Here is an 18192-nt window from a genome sequence, read left to right on the forward strand (position 1 = left end):
GGTCGTGGACAAAACCACGGCGACTGACAACTCGACAACTGCAGTAGTTGACGACGACTTGGCTCCGACTGAATCCAGCATCGACGTCGCCGACGAGGCCGAGACCCACAAAGCGGCGCTGCCGTCGGACGTTGCTACGCCACTGCAAACGGATGAAGCCACCAAGATCGCGACTCCGGTGCAAGAAGCGCCAGCCGTCGAGGCCGTCCAAAATACGGTTGAAGAAGCGCCGGCCACCGACGTCGTCCACGATGCGGTTGAAGCAGCGCCTGCACCCGGAGCCGTCCAACTTGCGGTCGAAGAAGCACCAGTTGCTATAGCCGTACAAGACGTGGTCGACGAAGCGCCGGCTGCCAAAGCTGTCCAAGATGTTGCTCCGGTCGAAGATGCACCAGCTCCCAAAGCCGTCCAAGATGCGACTCTTGCCGACGTGTCGCCACCGGCAGACGCTGTCACGACGGCGCCAGCGGTCGTGGACAAAACCACGGCGACTGAAAACTTGTCAACGAATGAGATTACGAAGCCGAAGAATGGAGGATCATGATAGCTCATTGCGGTTGACGAAGCATTTTTAGAGTAGAGACTAATTATTTAATGGATTGTGCATGTTGCATACGACAATGTTTGTGTCATACTAGTACGTGACATTATGAACTCCATGGCATGGGTGGCGTTGTCGGTCACTGCATTTTGAAGCCAAGAAAGAGGTTGAGCGGCGTCGAAGTCGGCGCCGCCGCCGCCATGTGTCGTTTCGCGTCAAACGGTGCGCCAAAGCACTGCATCGCCGACGCTCGGATGCGATCCTCAATCTGAAAGTCAATTTCTGACGGCAGCTCGCGAGGTGGCGCGACGGCCAACGACTGTTTCCACTTGTCGTCGATTTGTTTCTTGACTTTTCGCGGCTTGACGGGCGGCGGCGCGTCGACGTCGACGAGTGCATCGTAGTCGTAGCGCCAGGGGCCCTTGGCTGGCGCGGTCTGCGCCACGAGCTCTCTCCGCTCGTCGTCGTCCAGCTCGATGGTCCTCTCGTCATAGCGCTGTTCCTGCACACTTTGGATCTGTGCTTCGAGGCGTCGCGTCGAGTGCATCGCGCTGGCGACGACCGGCGCGGCCGCCGTGCTGTGGGCCATCTGCACGGCCTTGTTCGGGTTCAGGAAAGCATGGTCGAGACGCACGGGTGGCCTCTGTGTCGATGGGTGCTTGGGCGCGGGCCACTGCATCGGCGGCGCGCGCGGCTGCAGCTCGACCTCATCGTCGTCGTCGCTGTTCATGGCCATTCGGTCGAACTCGATCGCCATCACGGTAAACACATCGTGTCTCGGTATAACTCAATCTAACACGCGTTAAACAGCCCACGCACAGCGCCAAGACAGTGTATTGGAATTTGAGTCTGCTGTCGTCGTCGTCTACTTGTCGCTGCCATACAAAAACACGACGCTAAAGACGAGGACGCCGGCCATCATCGAGAACGCAGACGCGTAGTAGGGAAAGGCCGCGGGGATGAAGCGCTCGTACTCGTCGTGCTTGTACGGACGCAGCGACACTTGGGTCGTAAAGTGCAGCGTCGAGAACCCGATCCGGCGGTACATGACGCGGAACTGGAAGATGCCATAGACGTCCGGCGCGGTAAACGTGACGCTGAAGCGGCCGTTGCCGTTGTGCGTCATCGTCTTGCGCACGTGCGGGTCGAGCATGACAAACTCGAGCTGGACGTCGTCGGCCGCGAACGGCGCCCACGCGCCGTGCTTGAGCTCGGCCACGTCAAACGAGTACGTCAAGTTGTCCTTGATGCGGTACACGAGCGAGTCGCGAGCGACCTCGGCGTCCGGGTACAGCGTCAGCGGCTGGTCCGGGCGCTCGACTTCGTTGAGCATCTTGTCCGGGAGCGACCCGTCTTCGCGCGCGTGGTGGACGTTCGAGACGCGCAAGACACCGCGCTCGCCGAGGCCCCAAGCGCTCACGGCGGCGACAAAGGCGCCGTTGCCGTACTTGTCCGAGGTCACGTACGCGTTGCTAAAGACGTCGAGCGACCCGGTAAAGATTAACCGCGCATTGTTGCGGGCTTGGATGGCCGTGACGAGGCCGACGTTGGAGCCAATGACCACTTCGTGCGACTCGCGGATCTCCTTGGTGGGCGCGGCCGAGTACGCAGTCGGCTCGGCCGACAAGACCGTAAAGCCGAGGATGTTGGAGGGTTCGAGCGTCATGCCAATGCCATTGTAGACAATCGGCTTCTTCGCCTTGAGGACGGTGTCGCTGACGACAATGCTCGAGTCAATCCACTTGGTCGTCGCGATGAGCGAGTGGTACGTGTCCGCCGGGTCCGCAAGGTGATGGACGTGGTCCATGACGATCGTACCCTTCTTCTCAAACTCGACGCCCGACTCGAGCGCAAACTGACGCAGCATCTTGGAGAGGCGGATGCTGCCACCGACGATGACGTTGCCGCCGTCTTCCACAAAGGCCAAAAGCGCATCCTTCCCGAGCGTCGTGGCGCCAAGCGTCTTGAGCGTCGGCGAGAGGATCACAAGGTTGTCGTAGAGCGCGTCGCCGTACTTTTGAGCGCAAAGCCAGCACTCTTCTCGTTAAAGTAGCTCAGCTCGTGGCCGCGGGCCGAGAGCTGCGACAGGAAGGCCGAGGCTTCATTCGTCTCGGGCGTCTCGGCCTCATCGAGGAAGACAGCCGTGCGTGCGGCCATCGCGACGCTGAGGAGCGCAGCGACCATGGCCAGGACGAGCACCTGGCGGGACGACATGGTTTCGACACGTCACAAGCAACTTGTTTGTGGCTCAAACTCCGCAGCGAGCCGATCGGGTCGATCCTATACAAACGCCAAGTTCTTTCATTTAAAGACGCCATTTTATTCAAGCTTGTCCTTTGTATGTAAACCACCATCGTTTTTTATCCAGCGTCCACGTCAGCGCCGCCGTGCTATTTTTGTCCAGGACAAAATAGGTTTGTCCCGGACAAACATGGCCACCACCTTGACCAGCTCACGACGGTCAGCAGTCCAACGACGGTGACGGCCATCTCCGTGGCGGCTCACGACGCATTACAGTGCTGGTGAGATACCGTGCTACTGTGCTACAAGCTATCAAAGGCACACCAACAATAGGCGGTGCACAAGGTTGCTAGATACCGGAGAAAGTGATTTTACCGGTAAAAGGTAGAGGGCACAAGAAACCTCCTCGAGACACCAGCTGCCAGCCCACTGGCGATGCATCGCGTGGACAAGCAGGTCCTTTGCACCACGAGCTACCATCAGAGCTACATTGTACCATTACCGAGTGCGACTTGACCAAAGCGTGGGATGCACTATATATGCTACACTATGTCGACCGGTCAACTCCAAGTTGTTGGTCAACTTGGCACCAACTTGAGCAGGACGAATTGGTTGCAAGGTAAACACGGGTTGATATTGTACACGGCGCAGCAAGTTGGCGCCATAAATATGGGATGTCCTCACGCGTCGGTGGGCGTGGTCGATGCGGTCGACGCGGACGAGTCGAGCGACGGGCGGTGCAGCATCGCGGCGCGCTTGACGACGAGGTCGGTGTGGAAGCTCGCCCAGCGCGCTTGGAGAAGCGCTTGCCGCTTGGCCGGGAGCGGCAGCACGTGCACGAGAAAATCGGTAATGTACGCGGCGCCGACCGGTCGGAAGAGGCGCTCGAGGAACGTGTAAAAGGTCGTGCCTGGCATCGACGTCGTCCCATACTTCTTGGACGTGTACTGGAACGACTGGAACCGCTTGGGGTTTTGGTCGCACGCGTCCCAGACCGCGTCGAGAATCGCTTGCTGGAGCTGGTCGGCGTCCGTCTCGATGACCGAGATCGCGTTCGAGGCTATGACGTGCGAGATGCTGCGCGCCATGGCGTCGTCCATGTACCGCCACTCACTCAGCGAGAGCGGCTTGGCCGTCGGTCGTACGGCCACGTCTTGGAACGGGCGCGCGACCACATACTGTCCGTGGACGTCAAGCGACGTGGGCACCATGTAGCCCCAAATGAGGTGCCGCTTCTCGGTGAGTAAGGTTGGCACACTCTCCTTCCACGGCGTCATCGTGATCATAGTCGACTTGTGGTCGTTGGTCACGAGCGTGATCGTGACGTTGAAGAGCGAGCAGAGCGTCTTGAGCGCAATCGTGCCGACACGTCCGTACTGCCGCCGCTTGCACCGGTGAAACACCTTCTTGACGTCAATGACACTCATGCGCACTTGGGCCGCGATCGCCTCGGCGTGCAGTAAGCCAAAGTTGGTCATATAAAGACGGATCTTCTCGGCCGCCGCGATCGCCGGCGTCGCACCTGTAAACGACGCCCGGTGCGTGAGCAAGCTCGACGACGCAAACTCCATCTCGATATCGTCCGGCAAGTAGAGCTCGGTGACGAGGCACATGTACGCACTGCGCTCGACGTCGTCCGAGAGCTCGGGCGGTTGCGCCATGAGCTTCTTCATGGCGAGAACGACGACGAGGCCCGCGAGGCTCTGCTCGAGCGACCGAAAGTGGCACTGGCAGCCATACGTCGAGCAGAGCAAAATACCGCGGTTGGCATCGTCGAGCAAATGCGCTTCTAGCACGTCGAGCTTGCCCTTCTCGACGGTGGCGAGTGACGGGTTCCACACTGTCACCTTGAGGTGGGACCCGAACCCGACGTCAAAGTTGCTAAAGTACCGCAGAAACGGCGGCGCCCGGACGTCCAGAAAGTGCAAAAGGCGCAGCGGCGTGTTCACAACGTCCTGCAAGTAGGCTTGGAGCTCGGTTTGGCGCTTGGCCATGAACGCTTTCGTCCGGTGCTGGAACAGCCAGCGACGCGTGCGGTGCGTCTTGGGCGGCAAGATGTGGTTCATCGGGTGGTCCGCGCCCGGCAGCGGCTTGGAGGTTGTCTGCAGCCACCACAGCCACGTGCGCGTCGGAATCGAGGTCGTCGCCGTGTCGGCGCTGGCTGTCGGCACCTTGATCGTGCGCAGTTGGCAGTCGAGCGACCGAAACTCATCGAACGACCGCCACGTGCCCCAGTGGGACGCGAACGCGACGTGCGGGTACTGCCGGCACGCAAACACAATGTCGGTCGCAATGTAGTACTCTGGGTGCACCATGATGCTCTCGTCGTACCGGAACGCACGCACGTGCATGACGCACTTGTGGATCGTCGTCACGTCGTGGAGCGTCACTTGAATTTGCTGGTTGTTGCTCGGGCGGAACCGCCGCGCCGACGACGACTGGTGCGCCGCCGATGCCGACGACGCCGGTGGCTTGATGCGCATCGGCGAGCCCATGTCGTGTTGGAAGGTCCTCGAATACACGATGTGAAGAGGCAGTTCGGTCTGCCCCAACTCTACATAGCTCGAAGCGCTCGCAGCCGTTGAAACCAGCTGCGAGACATCGTCTCCGTCCCGGCGACTCGGCGCGAATAGCACGTGTCCCATCGATGTACTAGTAGTATATATAGGTCGTCGTCATGAGCACCGAAAACCGAAATGTTGGACCATAGCAAAGTGGTTTCGCATCACTAGCGTGCTCGAGTCGCGATACCATGCAGCCTTGCAGTTCACCCTATTCCCGGAGCTCTGACGTGTTATCTCGCGGGTGCGGGCGGTGAAGGTGCTTGGGTTGGCACTGGTGTCTCGAAAGATGTCACCGCCATGGGGCTCGGGTTGTCTCGTGGACGACCACTGCCCTTCGAGTCGGCGCCGACATTGATGGTCGCTACGATTCCATGGCCGCAGCTGGCGCATTACTCGCTGCGTGCTCGTGTTGCGCGCCTGTTCCGCGGCTCCTGCACTACGTAAACACGGCACCGAAAATGACAAGGTGTGCTTTGTACTCTAACATAATATTACTATATTTATTTCGGGGACCTTACAGCACCACGTAGCTGTCCGAGTAGCTCATGTCGTCGTCCTGCGGTAATGTCCAGCTCGTTTGGCCGCACGACTCGTTGTAGTAGTACATCTTGCCCGTGACCGTCGACTGCACGGCGGCCCACCCGTTTCCGTTCGGGGCCGCCGCGTCCGGGTTGCGCTCAAAACTGTCGGCCTTGAGAAAGCTCACAAAGCCCTCGCGCGACGAGTCGGTGGGCGGCACGTCGACGGTCTCGACGAGCTTGGCGTCGATCGCCTTGGTGCTCTCGCGGACACTCTCCATGTTGCTCTGGATCATGTAGAGCTCCTGGTTGATCTTGGAAAGGGCATTCGTGAGGCGTTCTTCGTGCTGCGCCGAGATCGACGGTTCTTCCGGGACAGGCACCTCGGTGGTCGACTGCCGTATGTTCTCGTGGTGGCCAATGTCTTGGATCTTCTCCGTCACCTCTTGGTTGCGCATGTGCAGGTCGACCGTCGACTCCTTCACGGTCGAAATGTCGCGCGTGATCGCGTCCATGTCCGCGTTGAGCTTCATGACGAGCGTCATGCGCTGCAACGACTCGTCCTCGTCATTGTCGACGTTGACCGTCGACCGCATCGACGACCGATCCTTCTCGAGATCGTCGTAATGGAACGCAAAGCTCTCGCGGACATAGTTGACGTCGTCAAAGTTGGCCTTGGCGAGGTCCATGAGCGACGACGGCGACTTGATCGGCGGCGCAAGGTCGTCGAGCGAGATCTCTTCCTCGTGCAGCGGCGGCTGCTCTGCGTCGTCGTATGCGTCCACGTCGAGCTCGCTAATGCGCTCCGACATGCGCTCCGACATGCGCTCCGAGTAGCGCTCGGTAAAGACGTCTGAAACGGACGAGAGGTCGCTGAGACGGTCCGAGTCGCCGTCCCCATTGTCATCCGATGTCGGCGCCGTCTGGACGATGGAGAAATCCATGCCCGCCATGGCCATGTCAACAAACTGTTCGGGCTCGAGCGACGACCGGCGCTGCGACGGTGTCGACGGATTGGTTGGCGTCGTCGTCGTCGTCGTCGGTGGCAACATGACCTTGGGCGGCTCGACAATGCTAATGTGCTGCATGTCTTCGATCGAGATGCGAGGAATCGTCGGTGGCCGCGACGGATCGATGCTTTGCCGCGACGACGACGAGTTGGATGTGATCGACATGGTGCGGGGGTGCCGTTGCTGTTCATGGACGCAGCGAGCATCCGGTGCTCCATCATGCTCGGACGCGAGTCTTGGCTCGCACGCAGCAGTGCATCTACAACCGAATCATGAGCCTTGCAGTGCGAAAAACACTAGGCTTCGTACTTGGATCGGTCGGCGACGTCGAGTTGTGTGTCGGCGGCATCTCCGAGTGGCTGCGCCGGTAGTGTGTCGGCGTGCTAAACGGTGCACTTGTCGTCGGGCCAAACGACGACTGGTACTGCAACTCCCGCGCCGACGACGACGACCAGTCCGACGAGTTGCTCGACCGGTCGATCGTCGAGTACTTTTCCGAGACACGGGTGGTCGCAAAGGAGAAGTTGCCCGCCTGCGAGTCCCGAAAGCTCGAGTCCCGAAAGCTCGAGTCCCGGAAGGTCGAGTCCCGGAAGGTCGAATCGCGGAATTGAATCGACTCGCGCGAGTTGGAGCCCGAGCCCGAGAGCCGCCCGATCGACGACGGCAACGAGTTGGTGCGCGCCGAGAGGTTGCAGCGGCCGCAGACGCGGATCTTGGCCTTCTCGCGCGTCCCGACCTGCTGGTTCATGCTGCACTGCGAGCAAATGACGTCGCCGCACGCGCGGCAATTGTACTTTTTCCGCACGAGCGAAAACTGGCGCGTGCAGAGCGAGCAAAACGACCGCTTGCTCGTTGGCACAAACTCGTGCGGCTGGATCCACTTGAGCGTGTTCATGCGCGACTGGTCGAAATGGTCGCGCAGCGCAGCGCCGCGGAGGCCCGCGAGTTCCGACATCTTGTTGGTCACGTACATGGGCAGCTTGCCGTTAAAGTCACCGAGCACCATGGACCGCAATTCGACCTGAAAGTCCGAGAGCGTCTTGGGCGACGAAGCATTCCGGCTTGCGCTGTCGCTGCTGCGAAACGTATGCAGCATCGTGGTCGTCGCCCGCACAAACTTGTTGGTGCCGTCGACCGACCGCAGCGACTCGAGGTCGATCGACTTGGAGAGCCGGTACCCGATGCGGTGGCCTTCTTCATTGACAAACGAGTCGACAATCTAGCAGACAGGCCATGACCCCAGCCGCATCGAGAAAGGGGCGTGTACCTCGAGGTAGATGTAGTCGCGCGGCTTGGTGGGCGGCGCGACCGACTTCATGCAATGCCACTTGATGCACACGTAGCGGCCATTGGCGTCACGTGGGCACAGCACATGCAGGATCGCGCCATCGAGGAACTCGGCGGGATTGACCGCGAGCTCGCGCTCGTGGAAGTCGCGGGTTGTCTCGGTCGTCAAGTGGTCGAGCATCTCGTCAAAGGACGCGTTGACGAGGCAGACGCTGCGCACAGCGAGCGCGTGGTTGGACATCGAGTTCATGTCGTCGGCGGCGCGCGAGACGACGACGCCGTCCTTCTGCTTGAGCGGCTGCCACCGGATCGCGCCAAAGTCATTGCAGAGCAGGAGTGCTTCGTCGACGGCCGCGTCAATGTGGGATATGAAGAACTTGGCTTCCATCGGGTCGAGGGGCGGGAGGCGCGAGAGCGCGTCCGCCAAGGACGGACCACTCGACATGGCTTGGGTCATGCCAACCGGTCCGAAGAAGAGCACAAGAGGCGAACTGGTTGGCATCCATCATACCGGTATAGTCAGTACGTGCAGTGGGCTTTATTGCGTTTTATTTAATACTGGCAGGGTAATATTAATATGAATACGACGGGGTCGCATTAAAATACGCGAGCTTTTTCTACAAGTATCAATGCATCGTCGCCTTGCTTGTGAGTAACGCGATCGTATTAAAATACATTGGGATATTAATATACAGTCGCCCTACTTTACACGCCCAAAAACAGCAGGACGCCCTACAAACCAGGCGCCCGAGCCTCTTCCGTCACTATCCGGACGACGGTGGCACGAGCGTCATCGATCGACGAGGATGGTAATACCAGGGTCGAGGCCGACGCCAGGACGAGGACCGATGGGTGCTGTAGTGTAGGCGGCGTCTCGGATCCTCGAACCGCACGAGAAGTAGCCGGTCAGAGCGGGATGCGTGCGACGTCGTGATTGGCTGAAATGGTATCCGGTTCACCAATGAAACGCGTAGTATCAAGATGGCGCGATGTCTGCATTGCGTTCTGCACCGCCAAAACGGCAACTGGAATCACACCTGTCGCACGCCGACGCTCGTCGTGTTGCGGCCCGAGGCGTTTATACCGGAAGGAATTTGTAAAACAATGATGGCTTGTTGTAGCAAGACGATGTCTTCGCTACCGAGACCTGGAGCCCAACGCACTGTAAAATATCATTGTCGGCACAGAAGATTCCGACAGATCTGTGTCCGACTGCTACCGGCGCGTTGCCCGAAAGCGTCCGGCTTTCGAACGCGCGACACGGCTCTTTGAGCTTGATTTCGTGATCGCCAAGCTTGCTTCAACGCCACTTGATGCAACGTCGCCAGATATTAGCCACACTGTGCGCAAGGGCACTCTTGTCAGCCGATTGCGAACCTATTTCCACGTCATCCAGGACGCAAGTCGATGGCCTCGTGATGGACAGAATCATGTCGATCCTTCACCAGCCTTGTATAGTGCGAGGATATGTGGTCGGCGAGTTGGTAGGCATCACAGCTAGTGTCTACGGAGGCGCACCCTCTGATTTCTGGACGAGTTTGGTCGAAAAGGGTAAACACCTCCTACAAACTATTAGTTGACCTTGAGCGGTTCACGCTCTTGGATGATTCACGAGCCACGTCGCGGATCCAACGATTCGGCGTGTAAGCGAGGCATATCCACTTGCACGCTCGCAGGAAGTGGTGTGAACGCCTCAACATGATAGACAACCATTTGGACAACCTCATGGTCTCGACCCCAAGAAATGTAGAGCGCGAGCCGGAATGGGACTGTAGGGTCAGTGAACACAGATTTACATGCAGGGAAACTATTAATAAGAACGAGAAGCCTATAGGTACGGTGAGAGTAGTTAACCTCGTGTTTTCTTGGTCAGCTTTTGGTCAGTGGCTTTTCGTCGAGCTCTTTAATGTCAAATTTGCATTGGGGTAGCGTGTAATCTTTTAGTAGAGGTGGGTGTTTGATATCGGGGCAGATTTAAATCTAGTGGCGTGTACGCGCGGTGGCATAGTGTGGGGGTGCCGCTCAAATGTCGGTGTACGTGCTCATGTACAATGTGCGTTGATGTGAATGGGCCATTCACATGGCAAATGTGTGATGGATGCGTGCGCCATGTACCGCTACCGGCCGGAAACCACACTCCAGTGCAACCTCCGCTGCGCTACTAGTACGGTTAACCTGGTGGTTGTCCAAAGGGTGATTCTCTGTAGAGCTGCAGCAGCATCGACGTCATTTTTTTTGCTGGGCGGCGGAAACGGTGGTGTGGCTTGGTTGTGCTCTGTTTGAGAGCCTTCGCATAATTTCAGCACTTGGGTCCTATACTGCATAGCCGGACGCGTCTTGCATAGAGGCCACAACAATCTGCTGCTGCATCACACGAACATTGCAGGGCGAATGGCATCGAAACAACTATGTACTCGTTTTACCCGGCCCAGCCATTCTACCGGTATCGTAACGCGCTTCCATGACTTCGTCGCTCAGGCGCAGGCCGATGTACACATGCGCGCTTTTCCAGAAAAGGCAGCCGCATTGATCTTGCGCTGGTGCCATCGCCCGCGACGATCTTCCGTTTAAGCTCCTTGACTTCTTCGATCGCAGTCGCAGCTGCCACGGCGCTCGCAGCTTGGCGCTTCCACGACTCCCGCACGCGCTGTGCGCCCGACGCTGGCGTCCCCACCATGGCCGGATCTTCTGCCGTGAGTTTTCGCGCGCGAACCGCAATGCTGCAAAGCGAATATAACATCCAGATACGATCATAACATTGCAATCTAACATTCTATAACAAAGCGTTGCATCGAGGTCCTGCGCGATCGCGCACGCCCCATCGATATCGAATGCACGCACCACGCTCGTACATTGCGCTATCGTACACATTCTCCGACCGGCTATCGCGGATGCACTCGCTCCGGTCGCACATATCAAATTGCTAAGCAACACTTGAGCACACGGTTTCACGTTGATCTCCATCCGCGCCTCGTGGCTGCCACGTGCATGCCTCAACCGCACAAACCGACAATGATAGGACCCAGCGACGCCGGGTCGCCATAGTCGGCGCAAGACCCGGCAGCGCCACATGCACTCGCTGTGCTCGTGGCGTACTCTACCGCGCAAAAAAGTGCTTATTTAAAAAAAGTACTAGAGTACGACGTAGTAATAGATGGACTCGAAAGTATCCAAGTGGCTTCAAGTTTCAAGATGAACGGCTCTCGTTCAATTGCAATGTACCGTACTGTAGTACACCCGGTACACCCAGTACATATACTCCCTTTACGTCATCCAGCACCGTACAGAAAGGCAATGCGAGTACCGCAGAGCTGTGTCCACCACCCTGAAATGTGAAATCATTGTCAAACATTCTCTTGCACGGAGGAAGCTATCATCCCGCCAACTCCTCTTAATGCCGACGCAGGCCGACTCGTCCTAAAGCTCGACGCCAAGGCCATGCTTTGCAATGGTTTTTTGCGTAGCGTTGCATCTGTTGTGCTGGGCGCATCCACCGCTTCCACCGTGACACCTGGACGTTACCTTATGCGTTCTCTCAAGGAGCCTTTCTTGGCCTGCGCCGCCCAGCACCAGGATTTCAACTGCTGGGAAAGGCGTCCATGTCCCCTCTTGGTCAGCAACGCATTTAGCCTCACAGGAAGCATACGAGCTCATCCCACCATGGTAGTGTCAAAGCGCTGGCCACTGCAAGGATGCGCGTGGGCGTTTGTTGCCGGCCACAAATTGCCCCAGATGGGACAACTGCCAAGAGATGTGGAGCGCCAAATTCAAATTCAATGGATATCGCGCTTCAGATCACGCCACATCCTTGGTCAGCTGGCCGAATGTGCAAATGTGGTCGTGCATCCCACATCGTATCTTCAAAACACGTACGGTTAACCTTGTTGTTTATATTGATGTACGGTACTGTTGTCCATTCAAAACGTATGGCGCGCCACAGTGCGTAACTCGCGGACGCTCCGTCCACATCTAGCCAAGGTGCCCCTTTATGCCGTGGACTAGGATACTAAAATTGCATTATGCACAGGTATCCAGTCCCAAAGGTCTTCACTTGATACGTTTTCCCTTTCATACGAGGTAGAACAGCATCCCCAATAACAGAGTATTTTTTGTTAAAGGTTTTTGATGTCACCAAAGCGAATTCGCGCCCGGCTAGCAACCACTTTCGATTTCTTCCCCGAAGCCAGCCATGGAGCGGCAGAACAGCTTGCGGGAGCGGGCCGGCAGCGCGCGGCTCCGCGCGGGTAGCCACCGGGCGTCCATGCGCCAGCGGTCGTCGGCCGATATCGTCGCGGTCTCGACGGAGATGCGCCAGCGCATGGAGGCGCGCAAGCAGGCCAAGAAGGGCGGCAAGAAGGGCGGTGATGACCACCATGATGCTCGGCGCGAGCTCGTCATGACCGAGCACACGGTCAGCATCCCGGAGCTCTGCGCCGACCTCATGACCGACGACGAGGTGGGTATGTCGACCGACCACGTCGAGATGCGCAAGCAGAAGGAAGGCCTCAACATGCTCACACCGCCCAAGGAGGTCTCGGAGTGGGTCAAGCTCTTCCGCGAGCTCACGGGCTTCTTCTCGATCCTGCTCTTTGTCGGCGCGGCCGCGTGCTTTGGCTGCTACTTCCTCGCGTACGACATCACGCAGATCTACACGGCGACCGCGCTCTTCACGACGATCCTCGTCACGGGCTTTTTCTCGTACTTTCAGAACCGCAAGTCGTCCAACCTCATGGAGTCGTTCAAGAACATGATGCCCACGATGATCACCGTCGTGCGCGATGGCAAGTCGCAAAAGATCAACGCGTCGCAGCTCGTGCGCGGCGACATCGTGCTCCTCAAGGGCGGCGACAAGGTGCCCGCCGACATCCGCGTCGTCGAGTGCTCGGATGACTTTCTCGTCGACAACTCGTGCCTCACGGGCGAGTCGGAGCCGCTCAAGCGCGTGCCGCACTGCACGGACGAGAACCCGCTCGAGACAAAGAACCTCTGCTTCTTTGGCACGCTCATTCCCCAAGGCAACGGCAAGGGCATCGTCGTCAACATTGGCGACTCGACGGTCATGGGCCGCATCGCCAAGCTCGCGACCGCCACGGGCACGGAGCTGACCCCGATCGCGCGCGAGATCAACCACTTTGTGCACATCATCACGGGCGTCGCGGTCACGACCGGCGTCATCTTCTTCATTGTGGGCTTTATCAAGAAGCTCGAGTTTTCGACCAACCTCGCGTTTATGATTGGCATCATCGTCGCCAACGTGCCCGAAGGCCTCCTTGCGACCGTGACCGTGTGCCTCTCGCTCGCGGCGTCGCGCATGGCGAAGAAGAACATGCTCGTCAAGAACCTCGAGGGCGTCGAGACGCTCGGGTCCACGACGTGCATTTGCTCGGACAAGACGGGCACGCTCACGCAAAACATCATGACGGTCGCCAACGTGGTTTACGACAACAAGATTTTCGACGCCGAGTGCTCGCTCACGCCGACGCCCAGCTACAACGTCGCGGACGACAGCTTTGTCCGTCTCCAGCGCTGCGCGACGCTCTGCAACAATGCCGTTTTTGACGAAGAGTCCAAGTTTGAGACGATTGTGTCGGCCGACGGCGACGCCATCTCGCGTGGCGCGCCGCTTGTCTTCAAGGTCGGCGACAAGATCAACTGGGAGACGATTGGCGACGCGTCCGAGTCGGCCATGATCAAGTTTGTCCAGGACAAGCGCGACATTATGGAGTACCGCAAGGCGTGCCCCAAGGTCAAGGAGATTCCGTTCAACTCGAAAAACAAATACCAAGTCTCGATCCACAAGCTGGACGACGACGAGTCCAAGAACCTCTTGCTGGTCATGAAGGGTGCGCCCGAGCGCATCACGGCGCGTTGCGGCTCGGTCATGATCAACGGCCAGGAGCTTCCGATGACCCCCGAGCGCCTCGCCGAAATTGACGACCTCCAGCTCCAGCTCTCGAAGCGCGGTATGCGCGTGCTCGGCTTTGCGGAAAAGTCGCTCGACGTCGCGCGGTACCCGCACTCGTACGACTTTTCGACCGACAACCCCAACTTTCCCCTCGGCGAGAAGGACGTCGACTACGATATGATCCCGACGCCGTTCAAGAACGTCGAGGAGCCGCTGTGCTTTGTGGGCCTCATGGCGCTCATTGACCCGCCGCGCCCCGAGGTGCCGGGCGCCGTCGAGAAGTGCAAGACAGCCGGTATCCGCGTCATTATGGTCACGGGCGACCACCCCGTGACGGCCAAGGCCATTGCGCACAAGGTCGGCATCTTGTGGGGCCCGACGAAGGAAGACATTGAAGAGTCGAACGCGGCGGGCAACTTGTACGAAGACCCGAGCAGCGCGCGTGCAATCGTCGTGCCTGGCTGGACGATCTCGGTCGACACGCCGGAAGAAGAGTGGGACCGCATCCTCGACCACCCGCAGCTTGTGTTTGCCCGCACGTCGCCGCAGCAGAAGCTCATCATCGTCGAGAACTGCCAGCGCCGCAAGGAGATCGTGGCCGTGACCGGCGACGGCGTGAACGACTCGCCGGCGCTCAAGAAGGCCGACATTGGCGTCGCCATGGGCATCATGGGCTCGGAAGTCTCGAAGGAAGCGGCCGACATGATCCTCCTCGACGACAACTTTGCCTCGATCGTTTGCGGCGTCGAAGAAGGCCGCATCATCTTTGACAACCTCAAAAAGTCGATTGCGTATGCGCTGGCGGCCAACATTCCCGAGCTCGTCCCGGTCTTGCTCAACGTCATCATCAACGTGCCGCTGCCGCTCACGGCGCTGCTCATGATTGCGATCTGCCTCGGCACGGACATGGTGCCGGCCATCTCGATGGCGTACGAAGGCGCCGAGAACGATATCATGCTCCGCCCGCCGCGCAACGCCGCGGTCGACCGCCTCGTCACGAAGAAACTCATCACGTTCTCGTACCTCATGATGGGCATCATCGAGGCGACGGCCGGCATGTTCTGCTACTTTACGGTCATGAACAGCTTTGGCTACTCGCCCAAGGTGCTTCCGGGTCTCGGCGGCGCTTACTATGGCCGCCACGTCTTGTGGTGCAAGACCGACGGCGGCGTCTACTGCTCGGCCGGTGGCAAGTCGCTCGACACGCCGCTCGGTGCGTTTGGCCCCGATGCCAAGTGCGGTCTCATGTACAACGCGACGATCCCGACCGGCGGCAACATTTTTGACGCGCAGATTTTCTGGGACCCCAAGGAGGATGGTACGCTTGTTGACTGCCAGTATGCAGTCGGGAACTTTGCCGGCAGCGACTCGAAGCCCGACAACTTTGACAAGTTCAACCCGACCACGTACGGCTCGTTTACCAACAAGAACGCGGTCCCGACGTATCAGTCGATGGCGGCGGCCACCGCGGCGGGCTACCACCCGTACACACCGATGAAGGCGCGTCGGTCGAGCTTCTTCAAGAAGACGTACCTCGAGTACGACGTGACGAGCTCGGACGTTGTGGGTCTCGGCGGCGCGACCCCCGAGCTCATGGCGAGCTACCAACCGTTTGGCGTCTGGGCCGCAACGTCGACCGACACGGACGGCGGTCTCACCAGCTCGGACTACGTCGACAACTTCAAGGACCAGCTCGTGGCGATCGTCTCGGCCAACGGCACGGCGAGCGCGACGACGGCGCCGATGGGCGACCAAAAGTACAGCAAGGCCACGTACGTCCGCCAGGTCAAGAACGCGGACGGGTCGGTGACGTGCTCGGGCGTCGCGTGCCTGCTCGACTTTGCCGCCGGCTTTTCGTACACGGATGCGAGCGGCAAGACGTACTCGAACGTGCTCTCGCGCGTCATGCAGTCGGAGGCACTCGCGATTGCCCAGACCGCGTACTTTGTCGCGGTCATCATGAGCCAGTGGGGCAACCTGCTCATTTGCAAGACGCGGTACCTCTCGCTCTTTACGCAAGGCATGCACAACGACGTGATGTTTATGGGCCTCATGTTTGAGACGCTCCTCGGCGCGGTCATGAGCTACTCGGGCTTCTTCAACACGATCTTCTCGACGGGCTCGATGCGCCTCACGCACTGGTTCTGCGGCATGCCGTTCACGCTGCTCATCTTTTCGGTCGACGAGATGCGCAAATACATGCTGCGCGAGACGTCGGTCACGACCGTTGACCCGGACACGGGTCGCATGGTGCGCACGCCCGGCTGGATCGAACGCAACACGTACTACTAAGACACACACCAATAGATGATTCCCTTTGCTTATGTACATTCGTGTCCATGCAGCGTTAGGCGTCTGGGTCCTCGGCCGGTGACGGGTCCACGAGAACGTCGGGCTGCTCCTGCAAGTTGGTAAACTTGAGCTTGGCGTCATTGTCGCCGTCGAGCGCGACGCCAAAGTCGACCTGGAGCGGCTTGGGCAACTGCACTTGGTGGTCGGCGCCAAACTTGGCCTTGAGGCCATGGCCAACATAGACGTTGAGAAACTTCTTGCCGACGCCGAGCGCCACGGCGCCGGGCCACACGAGCGACTTGACGACAGCGATCTCGCCGACGGCCGCCGAGACGGTCGTGGGGACGCGCTCGACGCGCCACGACGCCGGCTTGTCTTCCGAGAGCGCCCGCAGCGGCTCGACAAACTCTTCGCCGTCCCATGGCACCTCTTCCCCGTCGTCGTTGGTTTTCGGCGGCAGCGCAACGCTGCGCCCGTACTTGTCGTTGATCTCTTTCGTGTAGTGGACCCACGTCCCGAGCTCGGCGAGCTCGGCGGCAGACTTGGCCTCGGGCGCCTCCTCGGGTGGCTCAATCGCGCCATCTTCCGTCACGACAAAGTACCCTGCGGGGCACAAGACGGTCGACGACGAGATGCGTGCGATCTGCGCCCGTAGAAAGTTCTTCTCGGTCCCTGGAAACGGTGGGTGCCCGTGCACCTACCACCTTATCTTAGGTAACCTGCACGCCAAGCAGTCGCTGTCGTGTACCTTGCCATCGAGGTTGCTGCGCACAAAGCGACGGAGCGCGCGGGCGGCGAGGATCTGGTCGCGCCGCACATGCGGCAGCTGTGCCCACTCGTATGTGCCTACCGAAAATGATGCATGTGAACTCGGCATGCAGGAAGAGTGTACCATTGTCCTTCATGACCCAATACGTGTTTCGATTGAGGCCGTTCGCACCTTCTTCAGCGTCTTGATCTTCCGGCTCGTACGGTTCTGGGAGCTCGCCTTCTGCGACGTAGTAGTCGGTACCGACGCCAAGGATCTTGCCCCAGAAACGCAGCTTGACAGTCGTGTTGATTGTCGCGAGCTTCTGCAGGGCGAGCGAGAGGCGGAACGTCTCGCCGCGCGAGAAGCCGAGGCCCGCCCACTCAAACATGTTGGCCTCGTCCAAGAGGTCGGCGACGCCGGTCGGTGTCTCGGGCGCCACCTCTTCGTCGCCGTTCTGGATCTTGAGCAGGCTCGTCGCCGCCTTGCCCCATGCTTCTTGCTGCGCCTTCTACTCCAAAAGGCGAGTCAGACGCGACGCCATGGTTACATGCCACGTACTGCTTCGGCGTCAACAGCGTTCTCGGCGGCGATCGCCTCGGCCGGCCGCTTGAAGCGCTCTTGGCGCACGGTACACGAGAGGTGCTCGAAGGCGTTCACCGCGTCGTTGGGCCGCTCGACGAGCACACGCAGGAGCACATCCGAGAGGTGGTCGTACAGGTTCACGCCGCCGAGGTCGAGGCGCAGGAAGGCTTTCGCCTCCTCCAAGGTCAAGTTGGGGCCCGACATGGCCGATGCGAATCCAAGATTGCCGACGCTTCGCCGACCGACTTGTCGCGGATTGGCCAAAACTCAATCTTTCCGCCAACGAAGAGGCTAATCCCACGCAACTCAATATCCCGCCTCCGCCTTGCGCTACACAGCCATCGCCCTATAGCATCCCACTGACGTTATGTGCTCTTCATAGAACGCTTTCTATCACATAGGCTGCAAGGCGCAGACGAGGAGGCGGGTATTGATGCAAGGGACAACGTGCATGGTGGGGTAACGGGCGTGAAAATAGCCACGATAAATTATACGGACAGC

At 59.2% G+C, this 18192-nt stretch overlaps 7 protein-coding genes across 7 annotated transcripts; 1 reads left to right on the forward strand and 6 right to left on the reverse strand.

Moving 5' to 3' along the window:
* Positions 1-532: 532 nt before the first annotated feature.
* SPRG_00280 (hypothetical protein) lies at positions 533-1303 on the reverse strand. Its single transcript, XM_012338382.1, has one exon. It carries the CDS (start codon positions 1296-1298, stop codon positions 681-683), a length of 618 nt encoding a protein of 205 aa, XP_012193772.1. The 5' UTR covers positions 1299-1303; the 3' UTR covers positions 533-680.
* Positions 1304-1406: 103 nt separating this feature from the next.
* On the reverse strand, positions 1407-2755 carry SPRG_00281 (hypothetical protein; the record flags this gene model as incomplete). The annotated part of the gene is made up of 2 exons (XM_012338383.1): positions 1407-2452; positions 2557-2755. The coding sequence occupies 2 exons, from the start codon at positions 2753-2755 to the stop codon at positions 1407-1409; spliced, it is 1245 nt and encodes a 414-aa protein (XP_012193773.1).
* Positions 2756-3264: 509 nt separating this feature from the next.
* SPRG_00282 (hypothetical protein) lies at positions 3265-5297 on the reverse strand. Its single transcript, XM_012338384.1, has one exon. It carries the CDS (start codon positions 5275-5277, stop codon positions 3463-3465), a length of 1815 nt encoding a protein of 604 aa, XP_012193774.1. The 5' UTR covers positions 5278-5297; the 3' UTR covers positions 3265-3462.
* A 563-nt stretch (positions 5298-5860) lies between these two features.
* On the reverse strand, positions 5861-6823 carry SPRG_00283 (hypothetical protein; the record flags this gene model as incomplete). The annotated part of the gene is made up of 2 exons (XM_012338385.1): positions 5861-6703; positions 6725-6823. The coding sequence occupies 2 exons, from the start codon at positions 6821-6823 to the stop codon at positions 5861-5863; spliced, it is 942 nt and encodes a 313-aa protein (XP_012193775.1).
* Positions 6824-7133: 310 nt separating this feature from the next.
* On the reverse strand, positions 7134-8618 carry SPRG_00284 (hypothetical protein; the record flags this gene model as incomplete). The annotated part of the gene is made up of 2 exons (XM_012338386.1): positions 7134-8093; positions 8142-8618. The coding sequence occupies 2 exons, from the start codon at positions 8616-8618 to the stop codon at positions 7134-7136; spliced, it is 1437 nt and encodes a 478-aa protein (XP_012193776.1).
* A 3732-nt stretch (positions 8619-12350) lies between these two features.
* Positions 12351-16384, forward strand: SPRG_00285 (hypothetical protein; the record flags this gene model as incomplete). Its single annotated transcript, XM_012338387.1, has 1 exon — positions 12351-16384. One exon carries the CDS (start codon positions 12351-12353, stop codon positions 16356-16358), a length of 4008 nt encoding a protein of 1335 aa, XP_012193777.1. The 3' UTR covers positions 16359-16384.
* SPRG_00286 (hypothetical protein) lies at positions 16360-17938 on the reverse strand. The gene is made up of 4 exons (XM_012338388.1): positions 17668-17938; positions 17251-17617; positions 17107-17204; positions 16360-17055 (listed from the first exon to the last, which is right to left on the reverse strand). The coding sequence occupies exons 1-4, from the start codon at positions 17893-17895 to the stop codon at positions 16414-16416; spliced, it is 1335 nt and encodes a 444-aa protein (XP_012193778.1). The 5' UTR covers positions 17896-17938; the 3' UTR covers positions 16360-16413.
* Positions 17939-18192: the final 254 nt, after the last annotated feature.

The sequence above is a fragment of the Saprolegnia parasitica genome (genome assembly GCF_000151545.1).
Source record: "Saprolegnia parasitica CBS 223.65 unplaced genomic scaffold supercont2.1, whole genome shotgun sequence".
In the NCBI taxonomy this organism is placed as follows: domain Eukaryota; phylum Oomycota; class Saprolegniomycetes; order Saprolegniales; family Saprolegniaceae; genus Saprolegnia; species Saprolegnia parasitica.

Bases quoted from the DNA above. Each gene is read 5' to 3' on its own strand.
- SPRG_00280 (XM_012338382.1), bottom strand. From the start codon at position 1,298: ATGGCGATCGAGTTCGACCGAATGGCCATGAACAGCGACGACGACGAT.
- SPRG_00282 (XM_012338384.1), bottom strand. From the start codon at position 5,277: ATGGGCTCGCCGATGCGCATCAAGCCACCGGCGTCGTCGGCATCGGCG.
- SPRG_00286 (XM_012338388.1), bottom strand. From the start codon at position 17,895: ATGTCGGGCCCCAACTTGACCTTGGAGGAGGCGAAAGCCTTCCTGCGC. The intron at 17,618-17,667 runs GTACGTGGCATG...CTTTTGGAGTAG, and splicing joins ACGCTGTTGACGCCGAAGCA to AAGGCGCAGCAAGAAGCATG. The intron at 17,056-17,106 runs GTACACGACAGC...ATAAGGTGGTAG, and splicing joins GCAGCAACCTCGATGGCAAG to GTGCACGGGCACCCACCGTT.